Source organism: Punica granatum, chromosome 7, assembly GCF_007655135.1.
Source record: "Punica granatum isolate Tunisia-2019 chromosome 7, ASM765513v2, whole genome shotgun sequence".
Classification (NCBI taxonomy): Eukaryota; Viridiplantae; Streptophyta; class Magnoliopsida; order Myrtales; family Lythraceae; genus Punica; species Punica granatum.
The window spans coordinates 1,257,099-1,283,739 of record NC_045133.1 but is presented as its reverse complement, the minus strand read 5'-3'; the positions used below and the strand labels follow the sequence as shown (position 1 = coordinate 1,283,739).

The 26,641-nt window shown below is 42.9% G+C and overlaps 5 protein-coding genes across 6 annotated transcripts; 4 read left to right on the top strand and 1 right to left on the bottom strand.

Moving 5' to 3' along the window:
- The first annotated feature begins 2,399 nt into the window (after nucleotides 1–2,399).
- LOC116215420 (serine/threonine-protein kinase AtPK2/AtPK19-like) lies at nucleotides 2,400–7,261 on the top strand. The gene is made up of 8 exons (XM_031551128.1): nucleotides 2,400–3,321; nucleotides 3,945–4,027; nucleotides 4,119–4,239; nucleotides 4,319–4,492; nucleotides 4,672–4,779; nucleotides 4,869–5,746; nucleotides 5,848–5,948; nucleotides 6,545–7,261. The coding sequence occupies exons 1-6, from the start codon at nucleotides 2,647–2,649 to the stop codon at nucleotides 5,163–5,165; spliced, it is 1,458 nt and encodes a 485-aa protein (XP_031406988.1). The 5' UTR covers nucleotides 2,400–2,646; the 3' UTR covers nucleotides 5,166–5,746; nucleotides 5,848–5,948; nucleotides 6,545–7,261.
- An 818-nt stretch (nucleotides 7,262–8,079) lies between these two features.
- On the top strand, nucleotides 8,080–12,041 carry LOC116215419. 2 transcript variants are annotated; one of them, XM_031551127.1, is made up of 4 exons: nucleotides 8,080–8,267; nucleotides 8,462–8,638; nucleotides 9,391–10,656; nucleotides 11,710–12,041. In XM_031551127.1, exons 1-4 carry the CDS (start codon nucleotides 8,157–8,159, stop codon nucleotides 11,743–11,745), a joined length of 1,590 nt encoding a protein of 529 aa, XP_031406987.1. In that variant the 5' UTR covers nucleotides 8,080–8,156; the 3' UTR covers nucleotides 11,746–12,041. The 2 variants fall into 2 exon arrangements, with proteins under 2 accessions (XP_031406987.1, XP_031406986.1); XM_031551126.1 differs by having other exon boundaries at nucleotides 8,082–8,267; nucleotides 11,647–12,041.
- A 3,196-nt stretch (nucleotides 12,042–15,237) lies between these two features.
- On the top strand, nucleotides 15,238–16,935 carry LOC116214722. The gene is made up of 3 exons (XM_031550157.1): nucleotides 15,238–15,499; nucleotides 15,635–15,701; nucleotides 15,802–16,935. The coding sequence occupies exons 1-3, from the start codon at nucleotides 15,428–15,430 to the stop codon at nucleotides 16,665–16,667; spliced, it is 1,005 nt and encodes a 334-aa protein (XP_031406017.1). The 5' UTR covers nucleotides 15,238–15,427; the 3' UTR covers nucleotides 16,668–16,935.
- A 1,354-nt stretch (nucleotides 16,936–18,289) lies between these two features.
- On the bottom strand, nucleotides 18,290–20,698 carry LOC116214721 (formin-like protein 4). Its single transcript, XM_031550156.1, has 2 exons — nucleotides 19,805–20,698; nucleotides 18,290–19,717 (listed from the first exon to the last, which is right to left on the bottom strand). Exons 1-2 carry the CDS (start codon nucleotides 20,620–20,622, stop codon nucleotides 18,382–18,384), a joined length of 2,154 nt encoding a protein of 717 aa, XP_031406016.1. The 5' UTR covers nucleotides 20,623–20,698; the 3' UTR covers nucleotides 18,290–18,381.
- Nucleotides 20,699–21,976: 1,278 nt separating this feature from the next.
- LOC116213572 lies at nucleotides 21,977–26,611 on the top strand. The gene is made up of 14 exons (XM_031548579.1): nucleotides 21,977–22,257; nucleotides 22,353–22,514; nucleotides 22,610–22,702; nucleotides 22,798–22,999; nucleotides 23,100–23,179; nucleotides 23,246–23,402; nucleotides 23,992–24,102; nucleotides 24,150–24,706; nucleotides 24,933–25,041; nucleotides 25,131–25,560; nucleotides 25,672–25,736; nucleotides 25,804–25,898; nucleotides 26,014–26,169; nucleotides 26,473–26,611. The coding sequence occupies exons 1-14, from the start codon at nucleotides 21,977–21,979 to the stop codon at nucleotides 26,609–26,611; spliced, it is 2,637 nt and encodes an 878-aa protein (XP_031404439.1).
- Nucleotides 26,612–26,641: the final 30 nt, after the last annotated feature.

Here is a 26,641-nt window from a genome sequence, read left to right as displayed (position 1 = left end):
GCAAGACACCGTTGCTTCAGTACACTACCTTTCGGTAAATATTCTTCCATTTCTTTCTGAAGGTTCTATGTGCTAAAAAACATTTTCACTCATATTGCATATGATCCCTTTTGCCTTTTTTCCTATCAAAGGCAAGTAGTCTTTTCTGCATAAGTTCAACTTTGATAGCCTTTAACAACTGTTCTTATGCTTCATCAATCAGCAGATACATATTTTAGTCCATATTGTTTTGTCTTAGCATAACTCTGAACTTTCTTCATGGAATGAGAGCACAAAAAATATAGTGGAAAGACCTGCACGCACTGCTTTTCTACTAATAAAGTTGCGCTCATCCAATGTGGCTTATACGTTTTTTTTTTTCCTATTTCTGCACCTTACGTGTTAAAAGGTCTCTTACGCAGTACTACGAGAAATGAAGTGATGATGAGCTGTGTCACGAAGAACGCTGCGTGTCCAATGTCGATGATATGATGTGCCATCTCAAAGGATAGGAGCACTGCAAAAATATTCAGTTTCAATGATCACAGGTCATTTCGGGGGGAAAAGATCAATAGTTTTTTTTTTTTTTTTTTTGCTGAATAAGATTAATATGATTTTGCATGTAGGTGATTATTACATTCTAACCTTTGTTCCTGTAGAAGAAAACCGAGAAAAAGAAAGCGGAAGAAAAAGATTTCAAAGGGGCATATACATGGGAAATGGGAAGATTTCCATGTATCCTTTTCATCTCGCCAACTGATAGAACCTTGCTGTGAATTATAACTGTATTTATATGGATGATGTTTCAAGTTGCTTCATTTTTTGTTGTTGTTGGGTTTGGATTTTATGTGTCTTAATGCCCTTAAAAATGTTTCTCTTTTTGTTTACAGTGGAATGGAAGTAGGATGAGTTTAGCTCATCCGAGATGATTTCTGCGCATAGACATGAATTTTGCTTATTTGAGATGATTCCGAAATCATGTATGGAAGTTCTTATCCATTCATGACTCAATAATCATCATGGTGTTATCTGATCAAGTACTCAAATACTACTAATATAGTTCATTATTCCGTTCAAAACGATAAAAGAGTTCACAGTGTGCTCAATTGAACTATTAAACTCATACTCTAAATTATGCCCTGCACGAAACATTTCTACAAAACAGTGAAAAAACTCACATCAACGAGAGTAGCTTACAGTAATAGGTCAAAGCGTGGCTTTATGATTATTTCATACATGAATGTTAATATAGGTCAATACTTTAAAACATTATATCAACACTTGAGCTTTTTAATCTAATGCGTAAGTAATTGTGCACGAGCAAAGTGTCAATATTCCGCAGCGGATCAATTTCGCCCAAGCATATTTTATTATACAAATATATATATATATATATATATCTTTTCCCAGCTGATCAACTTCGGCAATGGTGCACGAATGACAAAGAAAAACATGAGGAGGATGGGTTATTTTATTGTCACTGGAGACTAATTCTTTTTTTTTTCAATAAATACTAGCCGTCACGCACGCGCTTCACACTGCGTGCGATTGCTTTTGGATGTTTGAGCAAACTCGGATATTGATTTAACAGTCCAAATCATTTCTATCAGGCCTACGAACAACTCGACTGTAAGATTAAAGGTCCAAATCATTGCATTATTGAATTCCACGTATTAATAACCAAACCCATATGAATTGAACAAACTAAAGAAATTGCTAGACAACAATGTGGCCATCTTAATGGTAATGAATAACTCGTGATGGTCGCGTTGCTGTCTAACAAGTTCTTTAGTTTGTTCAATTCATATGAGTTTGGTTATTACTATGTGGAATTCAATGATGCAATGATTTGAACTTTTAATGTTATAATCAAGTTTGTTCCTAGGCTTGATAGAAATGACTCGGACTGTTAAATCAATATTTGGCTCAAACACCTGAAAGTAATCGTGCACGTGCGAAGCACGTGCCTGAGGGCTAGTGTAATGTAGATGAAATTCTCAAGAGTCAAAAGGGGGCAATCCTAGACAGAAAGAAAAGTTCATGGACCAATCCAGACAAGTTCGAAAGTATAGGGGTGAAACCGCACAAAGAGGTTTATGTTGTTTTTGATTTCAAGGTAAAATTTTAAAATCAGATTTTGATTTTGAAAAATAGTGGTATAAATGAAACTCACTCTTTAATTTTGTATGAATTATTTTGTTTTGTTATGAAAAAAAATATAAATGAGATCTATCATTTGACTTTGTATAAATTATTTTATTTTATCATAAATAAAATTAAATTAAAATAGAATTTTAAAATTTTAATTTGAAATCGAGCTCTAAATGATTGAAGCGTAATGCCACCCGCCACATGAGCGCGTGAAAATCAGTCAACGATTCGTCCTCTTCTGAGCTCTAAGGCGTCGCTTTCCTCCTTCCACTGTCAGCCCTCTCGCACCGGCGATCGCCACGGGCGCCGTCTCTCTCTCTCTCTCTCTTCCGCTTCAAATCGAGGAAAGTTCATCCCCCCCCTTCTCTCTTATCTTCAACCGCAACAAGTCAGCAACTCTCCCCTCTCTCTTTTTTCCAGTTCCGGAAAAGATGTGATCTTTTCATGGCAAAGCCCGCCGGCTCAGAGGCAAGGAGGCAGTGAACAGCTTCCCCGAGCTCAAAAATCGCAGCAACAATGGTGTCCTCCGCGTCCCAGAAGAAACCCCTTCTCTCCCTGCTGACCCACAACCTCACGAAGCTCACCATCCCCTCTACATCATCTTCTTCCCCTCCCACCCACCTACTCCATCAGGACTTCGATTCCTCCGACGTCTTTGGCCCCTTAACCCCGCATAACCCACCTAACCCCTCTCCTTCTTCTTCTTCGACTAGCTCCTTGCTCCCGAAGGACCCACAAGTAATCCATAACCGGTCCCACTCCTTCGTGGGCCCCTCCCCTCGGTACCCCCACTCGGCCTCCCTCCCCTTCGCCAAGGTAGAAGCTTTGACAGAGTCTGATGCTGAGCCAGAAGAAGAAGAAGAAGAAGATAAAAAAGAAGAGATCTTGAACCAAGCTGCTGACAATGGAGATTGTGAAGGCGTCAAGAAGAGCAGCTGCAGCAGTGGTTGTGGTATGGTTATAGGTGTTGGGGATTTTGAGATATTGATGGTCGTGGGGAAGGGAGCTTTCGGGAAGGTGTTCATGGTGAGGAAGAAGGAGTACAGTAATGGTGATGGGATCTATGCGATGAAAGTGATGAGGAAAGACACCATCATAAAGAAGAATCATGTGGACTACATGAGAGCTGAGCGGGATATTCTTGCCAAAGTTGTGCATCCCTTTATTGTCCCTCTCCGCTTCTCTTTTCAGGTGATGACCTCCATGCTTTAGTAAGGAGCTGTGTGGATGTGGGAAAAATAAGTTCTTGATTTTGGTTGGGTTGATAGTCAAACTTTCCGCATTCGCCGGTCTTCGATATTACTGCTCATCTGTAGGCCTTACTTGTAGAAGCTAAGGTCTATTGGATACTCCGTATATTAGCCTTTTCAATTTTAGCTTTTGTGTGTGAATATATGAATTATGATGATGTTGGGCAAGTCAACTTCTGAATGTACTTGACCAGTCATCCGATGAATGAACTTGCCCTTATATGTACTGATAAATATACTTGCATGATTAGCTTCTGCATAAGAACGAGTCTAAATGTTTGGGAGTTAATCTTATGAAATAAGATGTAAGATTTTTTCCTTCCTCACCCTGCTTCACTGGACATTTGGTGGTCCTGACACTTAGTTGTCCTATCCATGGGAAACCTTAAACTCTGACATCACCTGATCTAATGTTTTCGTCAGTTCAGTTCTGCTAAATGTGTGGAAATGGAAAGTAATGGAACTGAAAAGTTATTATGAACTGATGATTACTGCGAATAGCTTCTGTACTGATATGTTTGGGTTTATTGTGATCTTTCCTGATTCTTCTTGCATATTTGGCAGACCAAGTCTAAGCTTTACTTGATTCTGGATTTCATAAATGGTGGGCACCTGTTTTTTCATCTGTACCGCCAAGGAATCTTTAGGTATCCATTTTCAAATCTTCAAGGTATTACTTATGATCATATTATCACCTTTTCTAATTAGAATCTTGTGACTCATGTCTTCCATATTCAGTGAGGATCAGGCAAGGTTTTATACTGCTGAGATAATATCTGCTGTTTCTCATCTACACAAGTGTGGGATTGCGCACCGTGATCTTAAGCCCGAGAATATCCTAATGGACGCTGATGGCCATGTAAGGGTCAAAAGTCAATATATTTCCGCCATATATGTTTTTGGGCAAGGATAATTCCTTTAATAGGTATCTCATGCAGGTTATGCTTACTGACTTTGGATTGGCGAAGGAGATCGATGGATCAAGCAGATCGAATTCAATGTGTGGGACCACTGAGTACATGGCTCCAGAAATTTTACTATCCAAAGGCCATAACAAAGATGCTGATTGGTGGAGTGTTGGGATACTTCTTTACGAAATGTTGAATGGGCAGGTAGTTTGTATGAGCATGAATCGCATTAAGTAGCAAATTTTTTTCCTCATAGAATTTGGCAGGTGGTAATATCGCCAGTGTCAATGGCTGAGTTACCAGTTTTCTAATTTATGCAATTTAATTTATTTTTATTTTTTTTGGGTGGAACAATTTAAGATATTTTTAATTTCTTGTGGTAGCCACCATTTACACATACAAACAGGCAAAAGCTTCAGCAGAGAATCATCAATGAGAAAGTCAAATTGCCCCCACGCCTTACGAGTGAAGCCCACTCGTTGCTCAAAGGAGTAAGTTCATACTCTGAAAACCTACAATTCCACTCCTTTCTCAGATCAATAGCTAGTGATGATGGACATACTTCTCATTAATTTGGCAGCTACTGCAAAAGGAGCCATCAAAAAGAATGGGTAGCGGACCTAGTGGAGGGGATGAGATCAAGGGCCATAAATGGTTCCGATCAATCAACTGGAAGAAGTTGGAGGCGAGAGAGATGCAGCCCAAGTTCAAGCCTGACGTTAGTGGAAGAGATTGTATAGCAAATTTCGATCGGTGCTGGACCACAATGCCTCCAGATGACTCTCCAGCTCCAACGCCGACTGCAGGTGAACATTTTCAAGGCTTCACGTATATAGCCCCCAATCCCTGGCTTTCTTCTGGTTCAGTTGAAGAATAGTTCTCTCAAACAATAGTGAGAATTGTGAAAAATTACATTCTGTTCTGTAAGTGTGAATAGTTATTATGACTTCTGTCATATGTAACATACGAATAAGCACTCTGTCTATTTCTGAATTGCAATCTTATGGTTCATTGTTTGTACTATAGTACATTTGATTTGCCACCTGAAAATAAGATTTCGCTTTTCATTTATTGTCACCTTTTTGAAAGCCTACTTGTGCAATTTCTGTTGTTTGTACTAATGAGAAAATTACTCTGCTGTTAGCATGGCACCATTGTTTTTTATTGGAAACTTGAGTAGCTGGTACTTTGACTATGAATGAAAATCTGTGTAGAAACTTCAATCCTCCATATGTCTGAGGGTGAAGCATATTAGAAGTCATTTGCAGGGGAGGAACTTTCCCCCTTGTGGAGGGTTTGGTATCTTATTCCCCAACTTTTTTGTATAATCATATGTGTATATGAGGGGAAGCGAGAACAGATGACTTTTTGGTGAAGGAGGCAAAAAGCCAAAATAAATGGTGCGGAGAAGCATTCAGAAGTATAATGATAAAGGAGATACTGAGGAATCTAGTTCCGGTAAGATTTACTCTATAAACAAGCAACAATATTAGCCTGATAATTCAAATGGATTAGATTGGATTAAGAATCTGATGACTTTCTTTTTCTTCTGTCGCAAGTTATTATCGAGAAAAAGAGCAAGAGGCAGGGAGTCATCTCATACTTCTTGATGAAGGCGACACAAAGCAAGTGGTGGAAGAAGCTTTCAGAAGAAAAGCAGGTATTTTGTCGAAGAATCCTTCCTTTTAATTTTTTGCTGTGTGAAATAATCTTGTCGCATTATGCTACTACCTATGAATAAGCAACCATGATATACGAAGTAGAAAATAATATCCGATACCCCCAGACCACGTGTTTCATGTTGGGGGATTACTGTATCAGCATTAATTCTTATTTCGACATCTCCTTGACCAAAATCCATTACATTAAGTGATATGAGATTCCTGATCATATTTTATTTGCTTTATTGCGACTTTGGAATGGCAGTATTAGATTCAGTCGATATATAGTAACCCCTACATTAGCATCTTGTTGCCATGCCACCTATATGAGCTTTTCCGGAGGCATGCCTTGTGTTCGCTTTAGATCATTAGGAGGGAACATTTAGTGCCATGAGTTAAAATATTACTGCAGAGCAAATGAATAAGGATACGTACGTGTAGAGAAATTCCGTATCTTTATGCTGCTGTAGGTCTCCTTTACCATTATCCGAAACGACTGGCCCGCTAAGTATTATGCTTCCTCTTACTAATGTGTGTGCGATGTGTATATATATGCCTAAATAACTCTTGTGCTGTGGTACTGTGATACAAGCAGTTCAGCTAGCAATGAACAGCAAGGATAGAAGCAGCGAGTCTCTGTGCGAGAGATCGATGAAGATGGTGACAAACATCATCAAGCTCTCTTCCTTCTCCATAGCCAAAGCGAGCCTTGGGACCCCAGGCCGCTCACAGTCAAATGGAAATCTCTCTATTTCATCGGGAAATGACTCTTACATGGCGAGTCCGGGGCCGCTGGTGCATCGATTCCGTGGGAGTCACCAGTTGCAGGAGACCTCCAAGCCAACATCCTACCTGGTCGAACCGGGTGAAGGGGTGGGGTCCACATATGTGATCGATGAAGACAAGAATGTCGACGGTATGGCTTCGGATTACATCGCGAGGGTGCATAAGAAGAACAGGCATTATCTACGTGAAACACCTGAGGATTTTGCCATCATCCTCCCACCTCCGCCCCGTGTAGTCAAGTAGCCAGTCAGGTTGTTCTCTGTACTATGCAGATGTTTAGGTTCCCTATGGTTCTCCAAAATAAGTCCTCCAACCACTATTGGTCTGATCAAAGCTTTTCTATGACCTAATGGTATCATTGCTCCGGTTATAAAAAGGTTTGGTGTCGTGTTCCCTCATTTTCTCCTGCATCTTGTGCTTGAACTCGACTGCAGAGGTTGTGCTATGGTCATCTTCAGTGAACTATCTGTCCCATTAGCTGAGGGTTCGACAGTGGTTTATCGGGGCTACTTACATTTTTATTTTATTATTTGTGTTCGGTTTTTCAAGCAAGGATATCGTTATTCCTCACGGTGCACCCGGAAATCTGTACTGGACGGTAAGATCGAACGGTGCCGCGATATGGTACTCTTTTGGCAAGATTCAGTGCGAATTGAACGGAAACTTATATGGCTTAACCTTTACGATAAAGGTAAGACAACTAAAGAAAACAAATATCAAGTTGGCCCCCCCAAACTATGAACCCTTCTAATTGTGAACCCTAAACTTTCAAAATAAAGATTTTAAGCCACACTCTTACACTGGATTGAAGTCGGTTAACTACTACGCTCGGGCATGCAGTCTTCAATGAGTCTTTGACGAGTGAATTCTTCAAGTTGAATGGTTCATTATTCCATTCAAATCTCGTATAGTCCAATTTCGGTAGTTCGGATCGGTTTTTCATACCTATTCCCCAACCATGCTCAATGATGAAACCAATCTCCTAGGATAAATAACGAAATATACGGTAAAGGCATGTGTTGGATGGCATCACGAGTTGTGATTTGTATGATAAACATATATGAGGGGATTTTGTGAACAAGACCAAGTCGACATTTCAATACCCGATGGGTTGAAGACCCGACCGGCTTCAAACGAAAAGACAAGTGAGAAGACTCACCTGGGAGAAAAGATCTCTGGGCCTTCCCACGTACAGAAACAGATGCTCACGCGGTCGTCACACGTGGCGGGATTATACTGGACGGATCTGCTGATCGGTCGGTGGGACCGCTCCCTCTGGTTCCCGCCCAAGCCGCGCGCCCATAGTGTGCTCCTCGCCATCAAAGGCAGGGGCAGTTCCGTAATTAAACTGCACGGCGAGGGGCAGATCCGAAACGGCGGACGAATTTCGGTTCGTAACAGACAGCTGCTGCTGAAAACTAATGGAACTCTCAACCAACTCCTCCTCCTCCTTTCTTCCACCATCTTCGACTCTTCTGCTGCAGCCACCGGAACGACACCGGGGACCTCAGCCTCTGATGGAAGAATCCGAGGTGAGCATTTCCTCTGTCCCTCGATCGGAATCGAGGTTAAATTTCCGGGCTTTCTTGTTTCTTCGTCGTGGGATTTTGAGTTTTCTTGCTGGGTCGGGGGGCTGCTCAGATTTTCGTGCCCGGGTTGCTTTGTTCGTTCGTTTCTCTTCTGGGTTTTGTTCGGTGTCGGGGATTGATTTCTGGTTCATGATCAGAAACTGACGGCACTGAAGAAGGCGTACGCGGAGATAATCTTGAATACGACCAAGGAGGCAGCTGTCCGTATATTGGAGTCTGAAAGGAAGGCCACTAGGTTCCAGCAAGAACTCTCCTCTGTCAAGGAAGAGTCCCTCCGCATGCTCATGAGGATGAAGCAAATGCTGGATGCTAAGGTAAATCCGGTTTTAATTGATTTAGGTTTGTGCTTTTGGTTCCGGGACGAAGCTTTGATCTGTTGGCACTGGAAATGCTGAAGCTTTTGATCTTCATTGATCTCATTGGGCTGATATTACTGTTTGAATCTGTTAAAGCCACTTGCTTGCTCGTGTGAAATCTTAGCTTGGTAGACTGATGTGAAGGAGGGATATTGGTCCTTGTAACACTTCCAACTGCATTGTAATGTTGCCGCTTCAGTTTCAAAATATACTTCTGCATATCAGTTTGTTGCTTGACTGAACTGTTTGCAATGCGCGATACTCATCTGTTGGTTTATACCCGCTGCCACTCCAGAATATCCCCAAATGTGTGACAAGTTCTGTATTCAAGATGGATTTTTTTCAGGGACAGTTCAGGAGTTTGTGGAATTTGTCAGGCAAGAAAGTTGAGAGACGTTGGTTTTGATCTCTCATGTAGCGTTTATCAGGGTACTGGGGAAAGGAAGTTTATTGTAGGAAGGCAATTTTTTGGCTAGTTTTCTGTCATTTGTGTTGCCTAACAACTAATGACTTGTTGGTTTTCGCAGTTGCTGGAAAGTAGTTCTATTTGAATTGTTGATTTAAATTCCATCCCTTTCAATCATGTTTAGATGATCAAGTGTATACTATCTATGTAGCGGATCTGCCATTGTGTTTATTGATTCTGTTCCCTCTTGCTTTTAGCTAAGCTGAATGTGAACTGCATATTTTGGTTTCTGCCATTTGTACAGGACAATGAAGCGACAGTTGTATGTATGAGCCAACAAAAAAAGATTGAAGAACTTGAGGCTCAGCTTGAGGAAGCTGAGGATATAGTCAAAGAGCTTAGGGAAGAGTTGAGAGAAGTTCAAGCAGAACTTGAACAGGTCAATACTGCCCAAAGCCAAGTTGAGCAAAGGGGAGAATTGGTAGCAGTCTCTGATGCATGGACCTTGTGCTCTGACGGCCCTTACAATGGAAGCAATGATTGTTCCACTAACAATTCTTGTAAGGGCGACTGCTATTTCCAGAACCCGGATTTTCCTTCCATAATTAGGAGATGCAAAGAGCCAAAGTTGCACAGAAATGGATGCACCCAGAGGATTCGAGCATGCGAAGGTAACTCGTGCAAAGAGGTCCAAGAAGAGACATTCAAAGGAGGGCATGAAGGAGGCGATCAATTATGTGGTACAGTAAAACCGGGCTTTTTAAATTTAACCAAAATGGCAGAAGACAATTCTGTCCATCTTGAAGTTGCCCAGTCCATCAGGAGGAGGAAAAAACGATCTACTAGATATAGTCAAGCTAAAGCCACTTCTTTTGTGAATCTTCTGAATCATGCTGAAGAAACACGAAATCCTTGCTTCAAAGATTCTCAAGGTGAAGATAAAACGTTTGAGCAGTTAAGCAATGCGAGTATTGAGCAATCAGGTGACAAAGACAAAGACAAGGGCTTTGTTGAGTCACAGAGCAATCAAGCAGTCAGAATTCCTCTAAGTCAAGGCTTTGCTGACAGAACTGCTTCTTTTATGAATCTTCAGAATCATGCTGAAGAAACTCAAAATCCCTCTTGCTCCAAAAATCCTATGGATGAGGACAAAGAATTCATACACTCAGAAATTGCGAATGTCGAGCAAATGAGTGACAAAGATAAGGGCTTTGTGGAGTTACAGGTTGAGAGAGATGGTAATGAGCCTGAAGAGGCTGCAGGTCTAGCTCATCGCACAGCGGATTCTGAAAAACTGGAAGATGCTTCACTAAACTCAGAGTTGAAGACTTTGGATCACGATGATGTGATTCCCAGTCAATCACCAGATGCTAAGTTCCTTAAGTACACATTCCAGAGGAAGCGGAAGAGGGAGATGTCGTGCAGTCCCGACCCTGTTAGCTGTGTCGAAGAGAAAAATGCGAAGACTAATGTGGTCGAGAAACTCAGTGGTTCTCTTGAGCCAAAGAGTCTTAGCTTCACAACTGAGTCATCACGGGATTCTCGCCGATTAGTCCAGGTGGCACGCCAGGTTAGTGAATGCACATGATCATGCATATCTATACATATCTTTACCGTATATGTGCTTATGTTATGGTCTTCCAAAGTAATGGCTACTAAATGAATATCTGGCATTGGAGCACCGGGGTCAGCGTCCCACAAATCAGGGATGTCCATGTTAAGTTGCCTAGCTATATTTTTAGTATGCTTGGTAATTTGATCAAGTTCTCCTAGGCTCTATACATAAAATAGATTGTTCATTTGCATGAAATATATTACAGTGTAAAGAAAGGGAATCTCCTTACAGCTGTTTCATTCTAATGTGATAGTTCATGATTTTCTGTGATAAATTTGTTGATTTGTTCTTACAACTTTGTCGATGATGCATGGAAAATTCTCGATGTTCACATCTCTGGTATCTTACGATTTTTGGATCTCGACTTTGCATCCTCTATGCTGCTTGTGTTAGAAGTGTTTTGATTATGCAAACACGATCAACATTGGTTTCAACGGAAATCGCATATCCATCTTAGCCACTGTATGCATATTCAAGTTGCTCACCTTTATGACAACTATGGCAGTTTTCTTGGCGTTTTTAACAATTATCCTCTTCCCTCAGTCCCTCGTAAGCAATTAGACTTTAATTTTATTCCTTTCCTCGTAAAATTCACTTGCATTTACCCATATGTATCTGATTTTAAGGCCATAATGTACGCGTAGCACTTTAAGTGTCTTATCTATATATAGTTCTAATAGTCTAAGCTTTTGGAATAAACAGCTATTAAGCTTGCGTTCAACTTGACTGGAATAAATGTTTCATTTAATCACTGATGTAGTAATGGTGCATGAATTTATTAACTAGCGGAATTTGACTGGTTTTCTTAAAGAAGATGCCTGTCTTGATCTCGACAATCTTCATCTCTTGTGATCTCCAGTACTTTGTTTTTTGCAACTTAATGCTGCTAGGGTCTTTTACTGGTATTCACAGCTAATAAGTTCTTTTCAAATCTATGGTATGCAGCTAATTTCTTTATCCGAGAAGAAGTGGGGGCAGTAGATTTTCTAACTGAATGCGGGTTTTCAGGTGCATCCGAAGGACAGAGTCAGGTCAGTGAGATAATCCCGGTGACGCCCAGCTGATTCAAGAGAGAGCCTCTGGTTCTTGATACAACCTTGTTCTTGAGCTTGCCGGATTCGGCTTCTCGGCCTTCATTGTTCTTTTCTTTTCTCTAGTTGAGACCATAAGGGAAATTTTTTATCGAGCTTGGCTTCCCTTATTGCCAAATTTACTGTCTCATTCTACCTTTACTTAGAAATTTGGTGTATATGTTGCACATGTTTACAATTGACATGGCCATTCCCTCGATAGTAACAACCCCTGCCATTGAAAGGGACCGAGTTTGTCATTTTAGCTCAAACATGATATGCTTTATTCAGTCATTGAAAAAAGGGGGAGGGAAGGGAACCCGAAGAGTTTTAACTACAAGTTCAAAGTAAAGAGGTAAGGAGAAGCTAATGTCCGATTGGGATTAGTCTTCAGTCTCAATTAATAGGCCGAGAACACTTCAAAAAGGTAATGAAATGATGCAACATATCCCCATAACAAACCCAGAGCTCGAGGTCTTAAGGGCCGGCCCACGAGTGACACAAGTCTGGGCCCAACCATGGGCCCACACACTGTTTTGGGCTTCTTCGTGGGCCCGATGACGTGTATATAGGGAGCTTCTCCATCTACGACTGCGATGAGTAAAACCCTATCTCCGTCTCTCTCCCGCTCACGGATTCGTTGTCAAACCCTGGACTAGACTAGACGAGACTGCTCCTCCCATAGGCATTTCTTCGCCGAGGAAGCTTGATTCAGCTCAGCAGCTCATAAGCCATGGGGTTGGCGAGCAAGGCCGGTGACTGGGCGTTCAAGGCGTTCACGGCGGGCCTTGGCATCGCCACCGTCTATCTGGCGGGGACATTCTCCGTCAACGTCTACCGGGGCCTCTCCTGGCACAATGCTCAATCGGTACCCTCTCACTCACTTTATTAATCTCATTCTGCTCCGCTTGCATAGAGAGATGAGATGCTCGGGTTGTTAAGCTCAGTGAAGCTAGGAGCCTCCAATAACTCGAGCGTAGCAGTTTCTGACTGATTAGGGAAAGATCGGTGCCCGGTGAGTGTATGATCTGCATACTTGAGGAGTTATGATGTTATCCGCGATGATTTCGTGTTGATTGATAATACTCTACTCTTGACGAGTATATCATGTTGAGAATTTCCTGCTCTTCTGCTATGATCGTGTGCTGAAAAGTGAAAGTTCATGTTATGTTCAAGGACGATGGATGTGTACTATGCCGTCTGATGAGGAACATTCGCGAATTCATCATCTTACATGTTTACTTGAGATGGGCTTTACTGACGACGCAGATATTCGTCTGCTCTCTGTTCTTTGCAGAAAATCGAGAAGCAAGATTCGAGCGAGCGAGCAACGTGAGCTTGGAACCTGTTTCCCTGGCTGTGCGATGTTGTGTTTGTCACCATGTCACCATTTCATTTTGGTTATCAGGTAGGATCTGAACTTCTTACCTGCTCATGCTATTCCGGAGGAGATGTATATGTTGGGGCCCGACTGATTAAGCTGTATACATTCATTTCGATTTGCAGAACTAGCAGCGGTTTTTTGTCAATTTGGTGCCGTGATACTGTTCCAGACCTCAAATTCTCTACAGTCGTGCAAAAAGAATAAAACATGTTCGGTCTTATGTTCTTATGTGAGCAAGCACATGATTGCTGCAGCTATACATTCTTGGTGATAATATCTTTGTGTCCCCGCTGTTATAAAATACTAGTAAGGCAGTAGCAGAATTTTAGTCTAGAATAATCTGCCTGACTCTCTGTAGTACGAGTTAAGTCCACCATTGATGAATTGCTGAAATATGAATCTTCATCAATTTGGCAATTTAACTCGCGAAATCCTCTTCTTAGCCCGGTAATGGATGAGCAGGTTGAAGATAGTGTCAAAGTTACCAAAGAAAGCGGGCAGGTCTATTCTATTATCCTGGCTAAAAGAGGTTTTCGTGCTTTAATTGTCAAGTTATTGAAGTCGGAATTTCATCGATTCCTTGGGTGGCCTTATTTAGTACATGGGGATACAGAACAGGTTTTTGTCGGTTAAAATTTTTCTACTATCTTACTAGCATTGGTCGAGCTTCTTCTGGAGTGACCTCAATTATCTAGTCCTATTGTTCTTACTTTTGTAAAATCAAATTGCTAATTTGCTGAGGCCAAGATTCTATTCTGTTCACCAATACGTATGTAATTTGTATATGATTACCCAGTGACACCTGCAGGCTTTGCATATATACTGATAATATTCAGTTATCGACTGTGACCATCTGTTTAACGAGATCTTTGTATGGATTACTCTTACTGATTGAGTTTGCCCTAAATCAAATCGGGAAATTGAATTTGCTTACCGACATAAAATTCAAGTTTGATGATAATGCGGATGTTCTTAGGCTCCTAAATCTCTTCATATTGACTGGATAACAGGCGGTCATTTCCATCGTATGCTAATTACAAGTCAAACTAAGGAGACAGACGGATATAAATATAATTTTCATCTTAATCATGGAATTAACTAACCAATAATCTTATCTTGTCTTGTCTTGTGGATAATGTAAACCAGCAGTGACGTTGGCCTTTCATCGGATGTCTATTCCCATGTCGCGTTTAGCGGTCACCCAATGCAACAATCACCAGACAGCCTTCTCACCAGATGAGACGAGACATTAAATGAAGGTTTTGGGAGATAGTTACCCAAAAAATTGTTGGTAAATTAGATCCCAAGGTCAATCGGGTAGACAATATTACGTTGTCTTTGAAGCACAAGAAAGAAATATATTTGCAGTTCTTCTCTGAAGTCGCCGTTGATGTATATGAACCGTCGTGATCAACATCATCTCAATGTACTATAATAAGTAGAGAGGCTTTTCCAGTTTAATATCAATTCTTGAAATGAATCGGGACGAAATTTCAGAGGGCCATGTTCATTCGCTTTGCCCACATTCAATTTTATGCCATGCAAATCTTAGTGCCCCCTAAGATATAAGAATTCAAACATAACCTTTTGTCCTAATAATGTGATGGGAAAAATCAGTATGACTTGACAACAATTATTATAACAATAATTTTCGGTGATGAAAGCTTATTTACTAGTTTGTCGTATTTTAATTGGTGATTTCACACGACGTGGCGAAGTAGGATTTCCCGAAACACTCATTGATTGTCCTTCCATTATTCCGTCTTTTAATAGCAAGTTCATTTAATTCCCCCCGATCAATTTCCATAACTGCTTAATTAAAAATCCAACCGGAAATCGGCAAGCAACATGAACAGATGACGACATCGCGCGACACCGTTTAGGACCCCAATCATCTCCCAAAACGCCACCGTTTCCTCAGAATCGGTCAGTGTGATGCCGAGCCTGCCACGTCACGAATTTACCCTCACGGATGTGCCGCAAAACTGATCGAGAACCACGCTGGGCCGGCTGGAAATTTGGGCAAAGGTCGAGGGCAATTTGGGAACAGGGCAGCTATATATCTATCCCACCCCGCTCGTGTGTTAGCCTTCTCTTCTGAGGAAAAGCGAAGGGCAAACGAAAAGCTGAGCAGTTTCCGTTATCCACTCTCTCTCTTCTCTCTCTCTCTCTCGCCATCTCTGCCGAATTCCTCTCAGGCGAAACGGAAATTCTTCCGATTAGGGTTTTTACGGAGTCGGAGGGATTCATTCTCGCCAAGGTTTTTGCAGCCATGGTGTCCGATTCGATCACCAACGCCTCAATCCCCTGCCCCAACGTCAAGGACTTGGGCAAGAAGAAGCGCGTACGCTCACGCCCCCTCTTCCTCCTCCGATATTCATCGCCTTCCTCTCGGTGTCTATCTGTCTCTGTTTCTGAATGCCGTGTAATCTGTTCTGAGCTTTGGGTTCTGACTAGGTTTTCTTCTCGATTTGCGCAGGCCAACAGGTCGGCCAAATTGAAGCAGTGCAAGCTGGACGTCCGCCGCGAGCAGTGGCTTTCCCAAGGTACGGTTGATGGGTATTTTTTCGATTGACTTGATGTATGCTGGTGTTTTGGTTTATGGGTTTGAGCTGATTTTGTGATTTTGTTGGGGTTCCTGGTTAGTCAAGAAGAAGGGCTGCGGGGAGGAATGGACTGGGGATGGCCTTCATCGGGATGCCAGCAATGGATCCTCGGAGAATGTAGAGTCAAGGAGGGAAAGGGGTCGAGTGGAGGCGAATGGGCCCGGATCGATACACCATGACAGCGATTTGGAGTTGTCGCCTTCCAACAGCCCGATTAGCCTTAACAGCATATTGGGCAGCAATGATTCTGGGACCAATTACAGTGGCAGCGGCAGCAGCAGCAGTAGCAGTGCAGATTGCTGTTCGGGGAATATCACAGAAGAAGATGACGAAGGAGGTGATGATGGGTGCTTGGATGATTGGGAGGCAATGGCTGATGCCTTAGCCGCCAATGATGAGCGCCCGAAACCCCCTTCTTGCCCACCCCCTCCGCAGGATCTTACAGCCAGTAATGGGTCGGGTATGATTGTGGGTGGGGAGAACTTGAGATCTGGGACGAGGGCCACTCCTGCTGCGGCAAACACCCGGGCATGGAGGCCTGATGATGCATTTCGGCCTCAGAGTCTGCCCAATTTGACTAAACACCACAGTTTCCCCAACCCTTCAGACCGGCGCTTTGTCAATGGAGGGATTTCGTGGGCGGGTTGTAACAGAATTTTTAATGTGCCCACATCATGCCCCATATGCTGTGAGGATTTGGACCTGACAGACTCAAGTTTTTTGCCTTGTCTCTGCGGGTTTAGGCTGTGCCTGTTCTGCCACAAGAGGATTCTCGAGGAGGATGGCCGCTGCCCAGGTTGTAGGAAGCCCTATGAACACAATCCTGTCGAGGGAGAAGCGAGCGTCCAAGGAGGCGGGCTGACGTACCGTTTGACTCGTTCGAGCAGCTTGATGGCGAGGCCTTAGGGACTTCACATGTCTGGTGTATGTCGGGTTTTATCTCCTTTTTGGCATGTGTTCAATGTTTAGTTTTGGACTCTGTTTTCAACTAGTTAGTGTCATATAGGAATTATGGCTGAGCACCTGAGTTGAGCTTCTTCTCTCGTGAATTTGGTTCTCTGTCAGTATGGTGCGTGTGCTGATGTAGAAGACTCATGTTGGTATGTGAATAGATAAGGTGGTATAGAAATTTAATACATAAGAAGGTTTCTTCTTGCTCTGTTATTTCGTCTTATTAAGTTTTTCTTGATCTTGCGAATTTATTGGAAAACTTCCTGCATACATTATCACGTACTGATATAGTTGGGGCAGTAACATATTTGGCTTCCTTTTATAGATCTAGAGTCTCAGCGGGACTTTGCTTTTTATTGAAAAACTTGAAGACTAATTTGTCTTTGGGGAGCTAGTTTGATGAAAAATGAGGTCAACATGGTGAGATCGTTCAGATTTGCTTTTGAGCAAGTGATTCGAGCATTATTTTTTGGAGTCTTTGGAGCTCATTTATCTTGTGGACTGGGGTGCAGCTTCTATTGACACAGAATGGATACCATATCATCTTTGATCAAAAAAGGTCTAGCTGATTCTTGTGCCTTATCTTTCTGAACATATAATATATGCCTTTTTTATCAACTTCATTTTGGGAATTCTGCTCTGCATCCTGGTTGTCTCTGCCAATCACATATTGGCATCTCTTTTATTGAAGAATCTGGTCTCTAATATCCGGAAGAGAATTATTTTCCGGTGTCCTGAGGATCTCTTAAGAGTTTCTGTATGGTAAACAAAATGAGGTGTGAGGCTCTTCCTTTGTCTCTTGCTCTCTCATTTTGCAAATTGCATATCTTTTTTGTTCTCTAAATTGTTTCCCTCTCCTAAGATGTGCAACGCATGCTCGGACCCACTTAGGTATCTGGTCATGGATGCAAAAGGTTAAAATGCTTTATATAGCCATTGTATGTGTAGAGATGCATACTATTCTACGTTGCAGATCACCACAGTCTGGAATAACAAAATGTTTGTTATGGGGGGGCTTGCAGTTGATAAGAGGGTGAAGAATTGTTATTAGGTTTATGAAGATTTGTAAGATACAGCTGCAATAGGAAGAGAAGCAGCAAGTTGATCGAGTTTATAAGGTAAAACTCTATTGTATATTTTACAAGCCATTCGTTCGATTGATGTGGTTTCATCTTCTCATTGCTTTTCACACGCGGACCAGTCATCTGCAATGTTATTTGATTATATAATTCCCATATGAATGCAACAGCTGCAAATCATTGTACTCATGATATCTTAAGCTGTAACCTCTTTGCTCCATGTTATAAGGGTACCCCTTCATGTTCTACTACTCAAGTTGGGTCAAATTCTTCTGATTATGAACGACTGCTTTGTCCTCGACGGAAATGGCTTTTGGAAGGGAAACTGATTACATAGTTTGTTTCCATTGGTGCAATTCGAACTGATGTCCAGAAAGTTGGATCTACGAGTAATGGAATTTTGAAATTTCGAAACCGTGTCATCGACTGGCAGAAGGTTATTTTTCCTCAGTTGGATTAGAACTGACAGAAAATACAAATTTGATTTGGATATGCATTCAACAAATGTCCTGTTGAAAAATAGAAGAAAATAACATGTGCAACAAATGACATTCTTCTTTGTGGAATCGACTTTTCCTACTCTACTTACCTTAGAAGTTGTGTCTCAAATTATCGGAAATCATCATCTTCTTCTGACTTGCTGGAATATGTCGTTCTGGGGATAATATATCTTTCACCGGTTGCAAGCGGTCATTCAGAAATCTTGGTGGACTTCTTGCTGGTGAGGATAAAGGCGGCGGTAATCCCGAATATGCGCCTGTGCTCTTCTTCTTCTGCAATTTCTGGGTAATGTCTGCTCTTACTCGGTCGACCATGTCGAGGAAATCTTTAATGAGAACAAATAAATGAAGTGGGTTCGTACCCTTATCTCTAGAAGCTCCCACTTGATAGTAATCTGTAGTTCTCTTCACAAGCTCGATCACCCTTGTTTGCTCCTCTCCTACCACCTTGAGCTCCTCATCACACCCTTCAAGGAACTGTTTCATTTCCCTCAGGAACCCGCCTCGTTCACCAATGTCATCGCAACTTGAAACTAGGTTCCTAATCTCTGCAACACAGCCCGAGAGAGCCGAACACGTATTGATGAGACTTTCGTACTCTATAGTTGCAGCTTTTCTAACATTGGAGAACTCTGTCCTCAAGCTCCCCAGCTCCTGCAACCCCAAAGATAGGAATTCCTTCTCTTGCCCATCCTCCGTGTCACAGTCCAAATCCAAGTTGGTCTGTGTTCTATTGATAAAGCAACGCCTTCCTTCAGATCGAACGACTTGCTTCACAACGAAATGGAGTAGAGTGGTCTTGCCATCAGTGCTCTTAACATCGTAAAGCTTTCCTAAAGCACTCAAGTTGAAACCTTGAGCATTTCCGCGGGCTGTTCCAGCATTCATTTTGTTTCCCGCCTTGAGAATGGCCTCAAGCAACTTTAAGAACAGCCCTCGAGTCCTCAGCTCCTTGCAGGCCAACTCGAGTGTCTGTAAGGATTCCTTGAGCTGCAAAATGTCTGAGTCATAATTCGATCTGAAGAGCATAGCGTTGAGCCGGGTGAAGGCAGAAGGAACAGCCTTCAGGATGTGGTAGAAAAAGCACTCAGCATATGCAAGTTTGTTATTGCTCTCATCGAATTGCCGGATTTTCGAGGCTTCCTCCTGGGTTGGAGCAATTTTGGTGAGTTTTTCTTGGGTGTCAGCACTCAGTCCCTGCCCCTCGAGGAGGGCCTCAATGATCTCTCTTCGAGATATTGTGATGGACTTGAGGACTATTGCTGCATTTTGGGACTTTCGGGGCTCAAATATGAAAACCTGAGATGTGGGAGCAGAAGCCGGCTTGTTTGAACTTGTTGAAACTCCGTTTTTCCCGTTTCCTGCAGATACTCGGTCCCTATAGTTCGTGTATCCGAACAGAGTTTCCATTAGCTCATCGTCAAAGCTGGAATGGAATGGATCAAAGAGAACAACCCGTTAGATAGAGCATTTAAGTTCCCAAGGAAATCCACTTATGGGGATGATCTATTACCGCAATGACCCGTCATTTATCTCATCCCAAACAACCGAGTGATCAGCATTGGTAGGAGCGATCTTATCCCAATGCAGCGGTTTCAGCTTCGTGCCGCCATTGCCATCACTTCTTGAGTTGTGGTCCGCTCGACTGCTGTTTTGCCTCCCTCCTGGCGCTGGTGGAGGTTTCAACTGCAGAGCAGAAAGTCCAGCTGCCCTTGGTGGCAGCGGCGGCGGCGTCGGTGCTGGCAAAGGACTGGTCCTCCTCACCAGGACTGCAACTCTCCTTGATGGCAGGGGTGGCGGTGGGGGCGGTGGCGGTGGGGTGGGCTTTGCTGGAATGCTTCCCGGGACCATTGGTGGAAGACTAGGAGGCAGAGGAGGGAGGGGCTGCTCAGGAATCGAAATTCCGGTATTGTCCTCCAGCTTTTTCTTGACAGGAGCCGCATCCAATGGCTCTTGAAGCAGCAGAGCTTCCCGAGATGCAGTCCTCTTTATGCCCTCCACGGAACCATCCACCCTCTTCTCCTCGTCGGGCCAGTCTTCTGCGTAGCCAGAGTTCAACACAACCTTTGGGAAGCCAGTCCCAAGCTCGCCATCTTCGAGTCGCCTCAGGTATAGAACGTCTATTCCATCCTCGTCCATGATCACCGCCTCAACGTTCTTCCTGAAGTCTTGATGAGTCTCCACTTCCTCTCGCCGAAAGCTCCCGTTGATCTTACGGTTCCTCCACCGGCGCCATAAAGCCGCACATTTCCGGTACAAACAGAAGACCATAGAAACAACTATTATGGTACACAGGACTGAACCTACCACGGCTTTACCTGAAGATATCATTTTTTCCTTTCAATCCGAATGGAGAGTTTATAGCGGGAATTCAGATTCTGGATTTCCGTTTGGAGCACATCCAGTAAATGAATGTTATCCTGGCTTTGTTGTACTCTTTGGCAGGTCCAATGAAGATATCGTTTGCAGGCCGTTGCCCCCCCTGGAAATTTTGATGCGGCATCAAATGACCGCTGTGCCCTTGGCCCTGTAGAGGCCTCCATCAACAGTGCAAGGTTAAGATGGTAAATGAGCATTTGCAGCATAAAGGTGGTGGGGGGGGGGGCCAAAAATTTAATAGGCCGTCCTGCCTCCATTTAGTATAGTGTAACCCAGAACACTAATTAATTGTTGTTGGATTTTATATAATATATATAGAATAATATTTTTTTTCCCAAAAAAAAAATTTGTAGGCATTGTTCTACTCGGTTCCAGCTATTTTTACATTGGATATTATTTTTTGCGTAACAATGCACCCGTGGCAGAACGACGAGCACTCATCTCCAATGTGCCATATGGATAGAATGGCCCCTAACCGAATCGAAAGGATTAGGGACCTGTAGGCATGGACCGATGTAGATATGGAAAGAAAGATGGTTCTAAAGTGAAAAAGGTGGATAGATGAAGTTCTTTGTTAGTGGATGGATCGAGGGGGTGCTGAGGAGGGCAATCGCCATTTCTAAAATACGTGCTTTTACTAAACCAGTTGTTTCGTGAGTAGTGCAATTGTTAGATTAATGTTGGGTTAGTGCTTGATCCATCACCCAACAAGAGCATGGGCTTCTCACTCAATCATTCTTTATCTTACCTCAAGTGATGATCTGAGTTTCTTGGCCGGAGAATGATTCTAAACATAAGCGTCGACCCTACCCAATGGGGAGGGTACGTGACCGATAATTTAGTGGCATGGCAAGGTGCACGCTGTTGGCTTCCATGGTTCATCGTCCTTTGATCTGCACCATGAGGAATTTACAAAGAATCTGCAGATGAATTTCGCAGTCTTAACCCATTCTTCACCGTCATGACTGAACAAAATTCATCGAAATCAAGAGATCATAGGTGAAATCTACGGACTGTATATAATTTCTCGGATAGAAAACAAAGTATTTGAAAAATTCCAAATGAATATAGAACCCGCCATGCCTCAGTAATTTAAACTATAACGGTATCTTCCTCTTGCCTGAAGATTGCTTAAAAGTCAAGGCATGTTTACTCATATGAACGACCATAATGTCGACGAGTGAGCTGATGGATTAATGCTAAAGAACGTTTTTCGGGTGGAATTAATTAAATGAAAAAGATGCATGCACTGCACCTGAAATATCATTTGAGATGATCAGATCGACTGTTGTAAAATATCCAGCAGATGATCGGAGAAGCTCGGATTGTGGTACGTGAATATGATTCTAAAGGGCAGAGAAGAGATGCATTCTGCCATTTTCACGGGCAGAGGCGACACTGCAATGGCTTTCATCTCTGTGCTCCTTTTGCTTCTTGTTTGGCTGGTAGCTTGGTGTGTCTCTTTGTTCAATTGTTTCTCGCTGCCTCGTCGCATCCCAAGTCCCCAGAGACGGTCTCCAGCTGCAACCCGGCAACCCAGGAATTGACCTCTAGCGTGAAGCCATCGTCCCTCTTATTGGGTTACGAGTACGAAGCCTTCTTGAGCTTCAGGGGACCAGACGCTCGTAAAGGATTCACTGCCTCCTCCATTGCCTGAAAGACACTGGGGCCCATGTTTTCAGGGACGATGAAGAGCTCCGAGAGGAGGAAAAGATCAGGCCCGAGCTTCTCCAAGGAACCGAACAATCAAGGATCTCCGTACCAATCTTCTCCAGCAACTATGCTTTGAGCGAGTGGTGCCTTGATGAGCTTGCCTTCATGGCGGACTCTAGGAATTGGAGAAAGTAACTGGTGCTCTGCCAATGTTCTATGATGTATCACCGAGCGAAGTTCGACATCAGTCAGGGACTTATGCCAGAACTTTCTCCCTGCACAATAGGGAGTACGACCTCGTCACCGTTCACAAGTGGAGGAGCGCTCTTGCAGATGTTGGATCGCTCCGGGGTTGGGAACTAAAGAATGTGCCTAACGGGTAATCCGTTGATTCCAGTATCCCTTGCTGCTCTCTAATTTAAATTATCAGCTCATTTGGTGTTCAATTTGCACGATCTAAATCTCCTTTTGCAGGCATCAACGAGACCTGACAAAGCTAGTGGCTGCTCGAGTTTTCAGAGAACTTAAAAAGGTTTATCTGGTTGTGTCGAACAGCTTAGTTGGCATCGAGGTTCGCTTTGTGTCAGTCATGAGATTGTTAGATATCGGTGTGGATGATGTGAGAAACGTTGGGATCTATGACATGGGCGGAGCTGGAAAGATTACCCTCGCCAAAGTCATCTATAATCAGATTGTTGAACATTTTGAGCGTTGCAGCTTCCTCAAGGAAAATCAGAGAAACATCTCTATGGCCGAACAGCATTGAATTCTTGCAGAACCTGCTGACTGCCGATATCTCTAGCACAGTTGAAGGAATCCACGAGCTTAGACACAGGCTGACGGGCTCAATGCGCTGGTATCTGGTCCTGGAAGTAGGATCATTGTCACCCCGAGATATACAGATGCTGTGAACGTACCTCAGGCGAATAGGATCTACAAACTCAAAGGACTTAATCAAGATCAAGCTGTCCAGCTCTTCTGCAAGCATGCATTTAGGAAAAAGTTCGCCTACTGATGATCTAATAGCTTTATCAAAAGATATCGTGGAGACAACCGGGGACCTTCCTTTAGCTGTTGAGGTAATTGGCTCTTTCTTGCCCAACGAGAAGAAGTAATCGTGGGAGGCGACCCTACAGAAGGTGAAGGCAGTAGCCGAGATCAAAGTATAGAACGAGTTGAGAATAAGTTACGAAGAATTAGAAGACAAGCAAAAACAAATATTTTTAGATATCACATGTCTTTTCACGGGTATGGACCTAAGAGTAGTCGTTCACATGTGGATATTGTTGATGCTATCGCACTAAAGTCTGACGCCGAACTGGAATGCCACTTCTTAGCAGATGTAAGTTTTAAAAATTTATCGGGTTTGAGGTTCCTTCAGCTGGGTTGCTCTGCTCTTACTGGGGATTTTGAGCATCATCTCTCAGAATTGAGATGGCTAAGGTGGCAAGTCCTTGTCTGAGTGTACACCGACCAACTTACGACTGGCGAATCTAGTCATTCTTGATCTCTCAGGAAGCAACGTCAGGGAAGATTGGAATTGCGGGAGCTCGATCCAGGTTTCATCGGTTGAATCTTTCGTTTGCTGTTTTTATCATTTGGCAGCTAAACGAATGTTCTGAGTAAGTAATCCTTTTGTTATTTCAATTCTTGTTGCGGGTTGAGCAGCTGAAGGACCTTAACCTCAGCTTCTGCAATCTGCTGATGACTACTCCTCACTTCTCCATGTTTCTGAATCTGGAGACGCCGATCCTTGAAGGTTGCGAAAGATTGAAAACAGTTAGACTCACCGATATCTCAAGACTCTGAGTTTCCTGAATATGAAGGATTGTTCATGTATTGAGAAGCTACCTCATCAGTTGGGCGCTCTCGAAGCATTGACTAAGCTTATCATCGATGGTACTTGTGTCGCACGAATGCTGAACTTGGGAAGTCTGAAGAACTTTGGAACTCTTAATGCTAAGACGTGTAGATTTCTAGCCGAGATTCCCACCTCTATCAGTCAACTGAACTCTCTTTGGCACCTCGCTCTCGATTTCACTGGTGTTCATAAAGTTCCAGACTCGATCTGGTCCCTAGTGAAACTTCGGCAACTATCATTAGGGGATTGTCATTCATTGGCAGAGCTACCAGGTTCCATTGGAGAGTTGAAGTCATTGCTTGAATTGAGTTTATTGGAAACAGGAGTCATGAGTTTACCAGAATCCATTGGCGAGTTATATAACTTGGAGGTACTAAATATTGATGCAGGTAACGTAAGTCGTATACTGAACACTCTTGGAAAGTTGGAGAAACTCAGAGTGCTAAATGCTTCAAAGCGCCACCACGCTTATGGACAAATCACTGCTGGTCTGGGACTATTGCCCCTTCTGAAGATCTTGCGGTTAAACGATACATTTATCACGGCCTTTCCAGAAACCATAAGTAGCCTTTCATGTCTCGAGATCCTTGATTTAACAAGATGTACAAGACTCGGAACTCTCCCAGAGCTTTTTTTTCGCTTAACAAGGCTAAGGGTTTCTTCTAAATCAGAGGTTCCGGTCCCCAATCTCCAGGATTTGATTAATTTGGAGGAGTTGGCATTTACTTGCCGCCTTGGACTTGCAAAGGTGCCTCGCGACAGTGGGACTGTTCTCCAATAAATTGGAGAAGCTGGAAATTTTATCGACAAATATTAGTACTTTGCCTTATGAGGCCTGTGCCCTTTCTCGACTCAAGGTAATATCTATTCACGGATGCCGAGAACTACAATATCTGCCCTCCCTTCCCTCAAAAGTTAGATTGTTTTGGAATGCAGTTCATTTCAGAGATCGCCAGATCTTTCTAACTTGAGTAATTTAACGGAGTTATGTCTACGTAATTACCCAGAGCTCACAGAGATTCAAGGACTTGGGAATCTAGTGTCCCTGACAAGTTTGTTAGTGGCATCCTGTTCAGGTATAACTAAGCTTGACAGTCTCCAAATGCTCGTACTTTCAGCATTTCTAGTGATTTCTTGCTGTGAAAACCTTGAGAGGCTATCAGATTTATCGAAGCTGAAGAAGTTTTCCACGATGATCATTAGGGGCTCTGGGAAGCTAGTCCAAATTCAAACACTCGATAGTTTCTGTGCCTTGAAAAAGATGGAGGTCACTGGCTGCAAATCCATAGAAACATTGCCTGACCTGTCGAACGTAACTCAGTTGCAAGACGTGCTTATTGATGATTGTGAGAAGCTCAAAGAACTTGAAGGGCTTAGTGAGTTGGAAGCCTAGCAGTCATTGAAAGTTTTGCGATGTAAAGGATTGGAAGGCTACCGACCCCATCAGACTTGAAATTGCTGGAACACTTATACGTCGATGACTGCAGAATGGTACAAGGACTTGAAGAGCTTGACGGGTTGGAGGTCTTATGGCAGCTGCAGTTTTCCAGTTGTACAGAAATCAAAAGGTTGAGAAACTTGTCAAACTTAAAATCTTTGCTGTCTTTGTTCGTGCACAGCTGCTGAAGCTCAAAGGGATTGAACAGTTACAAGCGTTGTTGACAGTAAATATCTCTGAATGTAATGAGATCAAAAAGTTACTGGATCTGTCAAGGTTGAAGAGTTTAAGGTGGCTGAACATTTCGGATTGCGAACATCTCCCGGAAATTCAAGGAGTCAAGGAGCTGGGATCCCTAACAGCTGGAATTTCCAGATATGTGCATGTTCAGAAACAGCGAAGAGCTCTTATTTGGAACATTATGCATATCTCTGGTGCAACATAAATGTGGCAATCCTCAGGACGACGCATCTGACTATATTTCATTGAACGAAGGTCTGTTTCCAAAATCTTTTCCAAAGGTTCTTTGTGGTTCACTGCAGACCAGGTTGTGGTTCTTATGAATTGGCACCTTAACTAAATTAATAATCTGAGCTGTTTAAGGTGGTCTAGTGAATTTGCAGCGATGCGTGAAATGACACAAGACCTGTATAGTCGCATTTGGACTTGAGAATCAGGATTTACTTCTGCATACGGTTTCTTGCTATTTGCCGGTAGTCGAGATTTTTAGTGTAATTTCACTGGAAACTTCCCAAGCGATATTCTTAATCCGAGTGATAGTATACCTAACTCGAACATATTGCCAATTCAGCTGCGATGCTATTTCCTTCGATCGTTTCTTTGTCTGCAGATGGAGGGGAGCAGTTTCTGGCCTTATATGTGGACAGCCCCTGAAACTTCTCAAATTGGAGAAGAATTATTCGTTCCAGAATGCAGCTTTTAGTTTAACTCGATATATGCAAAGTCCTTCGCTCAGTATGGACTGTTGACATACATCTCCTGCGTAACTCGGACATTCT

Excerpts from the sequence above, each read along its gene's own strand:
- LOC116215420 (XM_031551128.1), top strand. The coding sequence starts at position 2,647 with ATGGTGTCCTCCGCGTCCCAGAAGAAACCCCTTCTCTCCCTGCTGACC. Across the intron at positions 3,322-3,944 it reads CTCTCCGCTTCTCTTTTCAG|ACCAAGTCTAAGCTTTACTT; the intron begins GTGATGACCTCC and ends CATATTTGGCAG. Across the intron at positions 4,493-4,671 it reads ACGAAATGTTGAATGGGCAG|CCACCATTTACACATACAAA; the intron begins GTAGTTTGTATG and ends TTCTTGTGGTAG.
- LOC116215419 (XM_031551127.1), top strand. The coding sequence starts at position 8,157 with ATGGAACTCTCAACCAACTCCTCCTCCTCCTTTCTTCCACCATCTTCG. Across the intron at positions 8,268-8,461 it reads CTCTGATGGAAGAATCCGAG|AAACTGACGGCACTGAAGAA; the intron begins GTGAGCATTTCC and ends GTTCATGATCAG. Across the intron at positions 10,657-11,709 it reads TAGTCCAGGTGGCACGCCAG|GTGCATCCGAAGGACAGAGT; the intron begins GTTAGTGAATGC and ends GCGGGTTTTCAG.
- LOC116214722 (XM_031550157.1), top strand. The coding sequence starts at position 15,428 with ATGGTGTCCGATTCGATCACCAACGCCTCAATCCCCTGCCCCAACGTC. Across the intron at positions 15,500-15,634 it reads ACTTGGGCAAGAAGAAGCGC|GCCAACAGGTCGGCCAAATT; the intron begins GTACGCTCACGC and ends CGATTTGCGCAG. Across the intron at positions 15,702-15,801 it reads CGAGCAGTGGCTTTCCCAAG|TCAAGAAGAAGGGCTGCGGG; the intron begins GTACGGTTGATG and ends GTTCCTGGTTAG.
- LOC116214721 (XM_031550156.1), bottom strand. The coding sequence starts at position 20,622 with ATGATATCTTCAGGTAAAGCCGTGGTAGGTTCAGTCCTGTGTACCATA. Across the intron at positions 19,718-19,804 it reads ATAAATGACGGGTCATTGCG|CTTTGACGATGAGCTAATGG; the intron begins GTAATAGATCAT and ends ATTCCATTCCAG.
- LOC116213572 (XM_031548579.1), top strand. The coding sequence starts at position 21,977 with ATGATCGGAGAAGCTCGGATTGTGGTACGTGAATATGATTCTAAAGGG. Across the intron at positions 22,703-22,797 it reads CTAAAGAATGTGCCTAACGG|GCATCAACGAGACCTGACAA; the intron begins GTAATCCGTTGA and ends CTCCTTTTGCAG. Across the intron at positions 25,737-25,803 it reads GCAGCTGCAGTTTTCCAGTT|CTGCTGAAGCTCAAAGGGAT; the intron begins GTACAGAAATCA and ends GTTCGTGCACAG.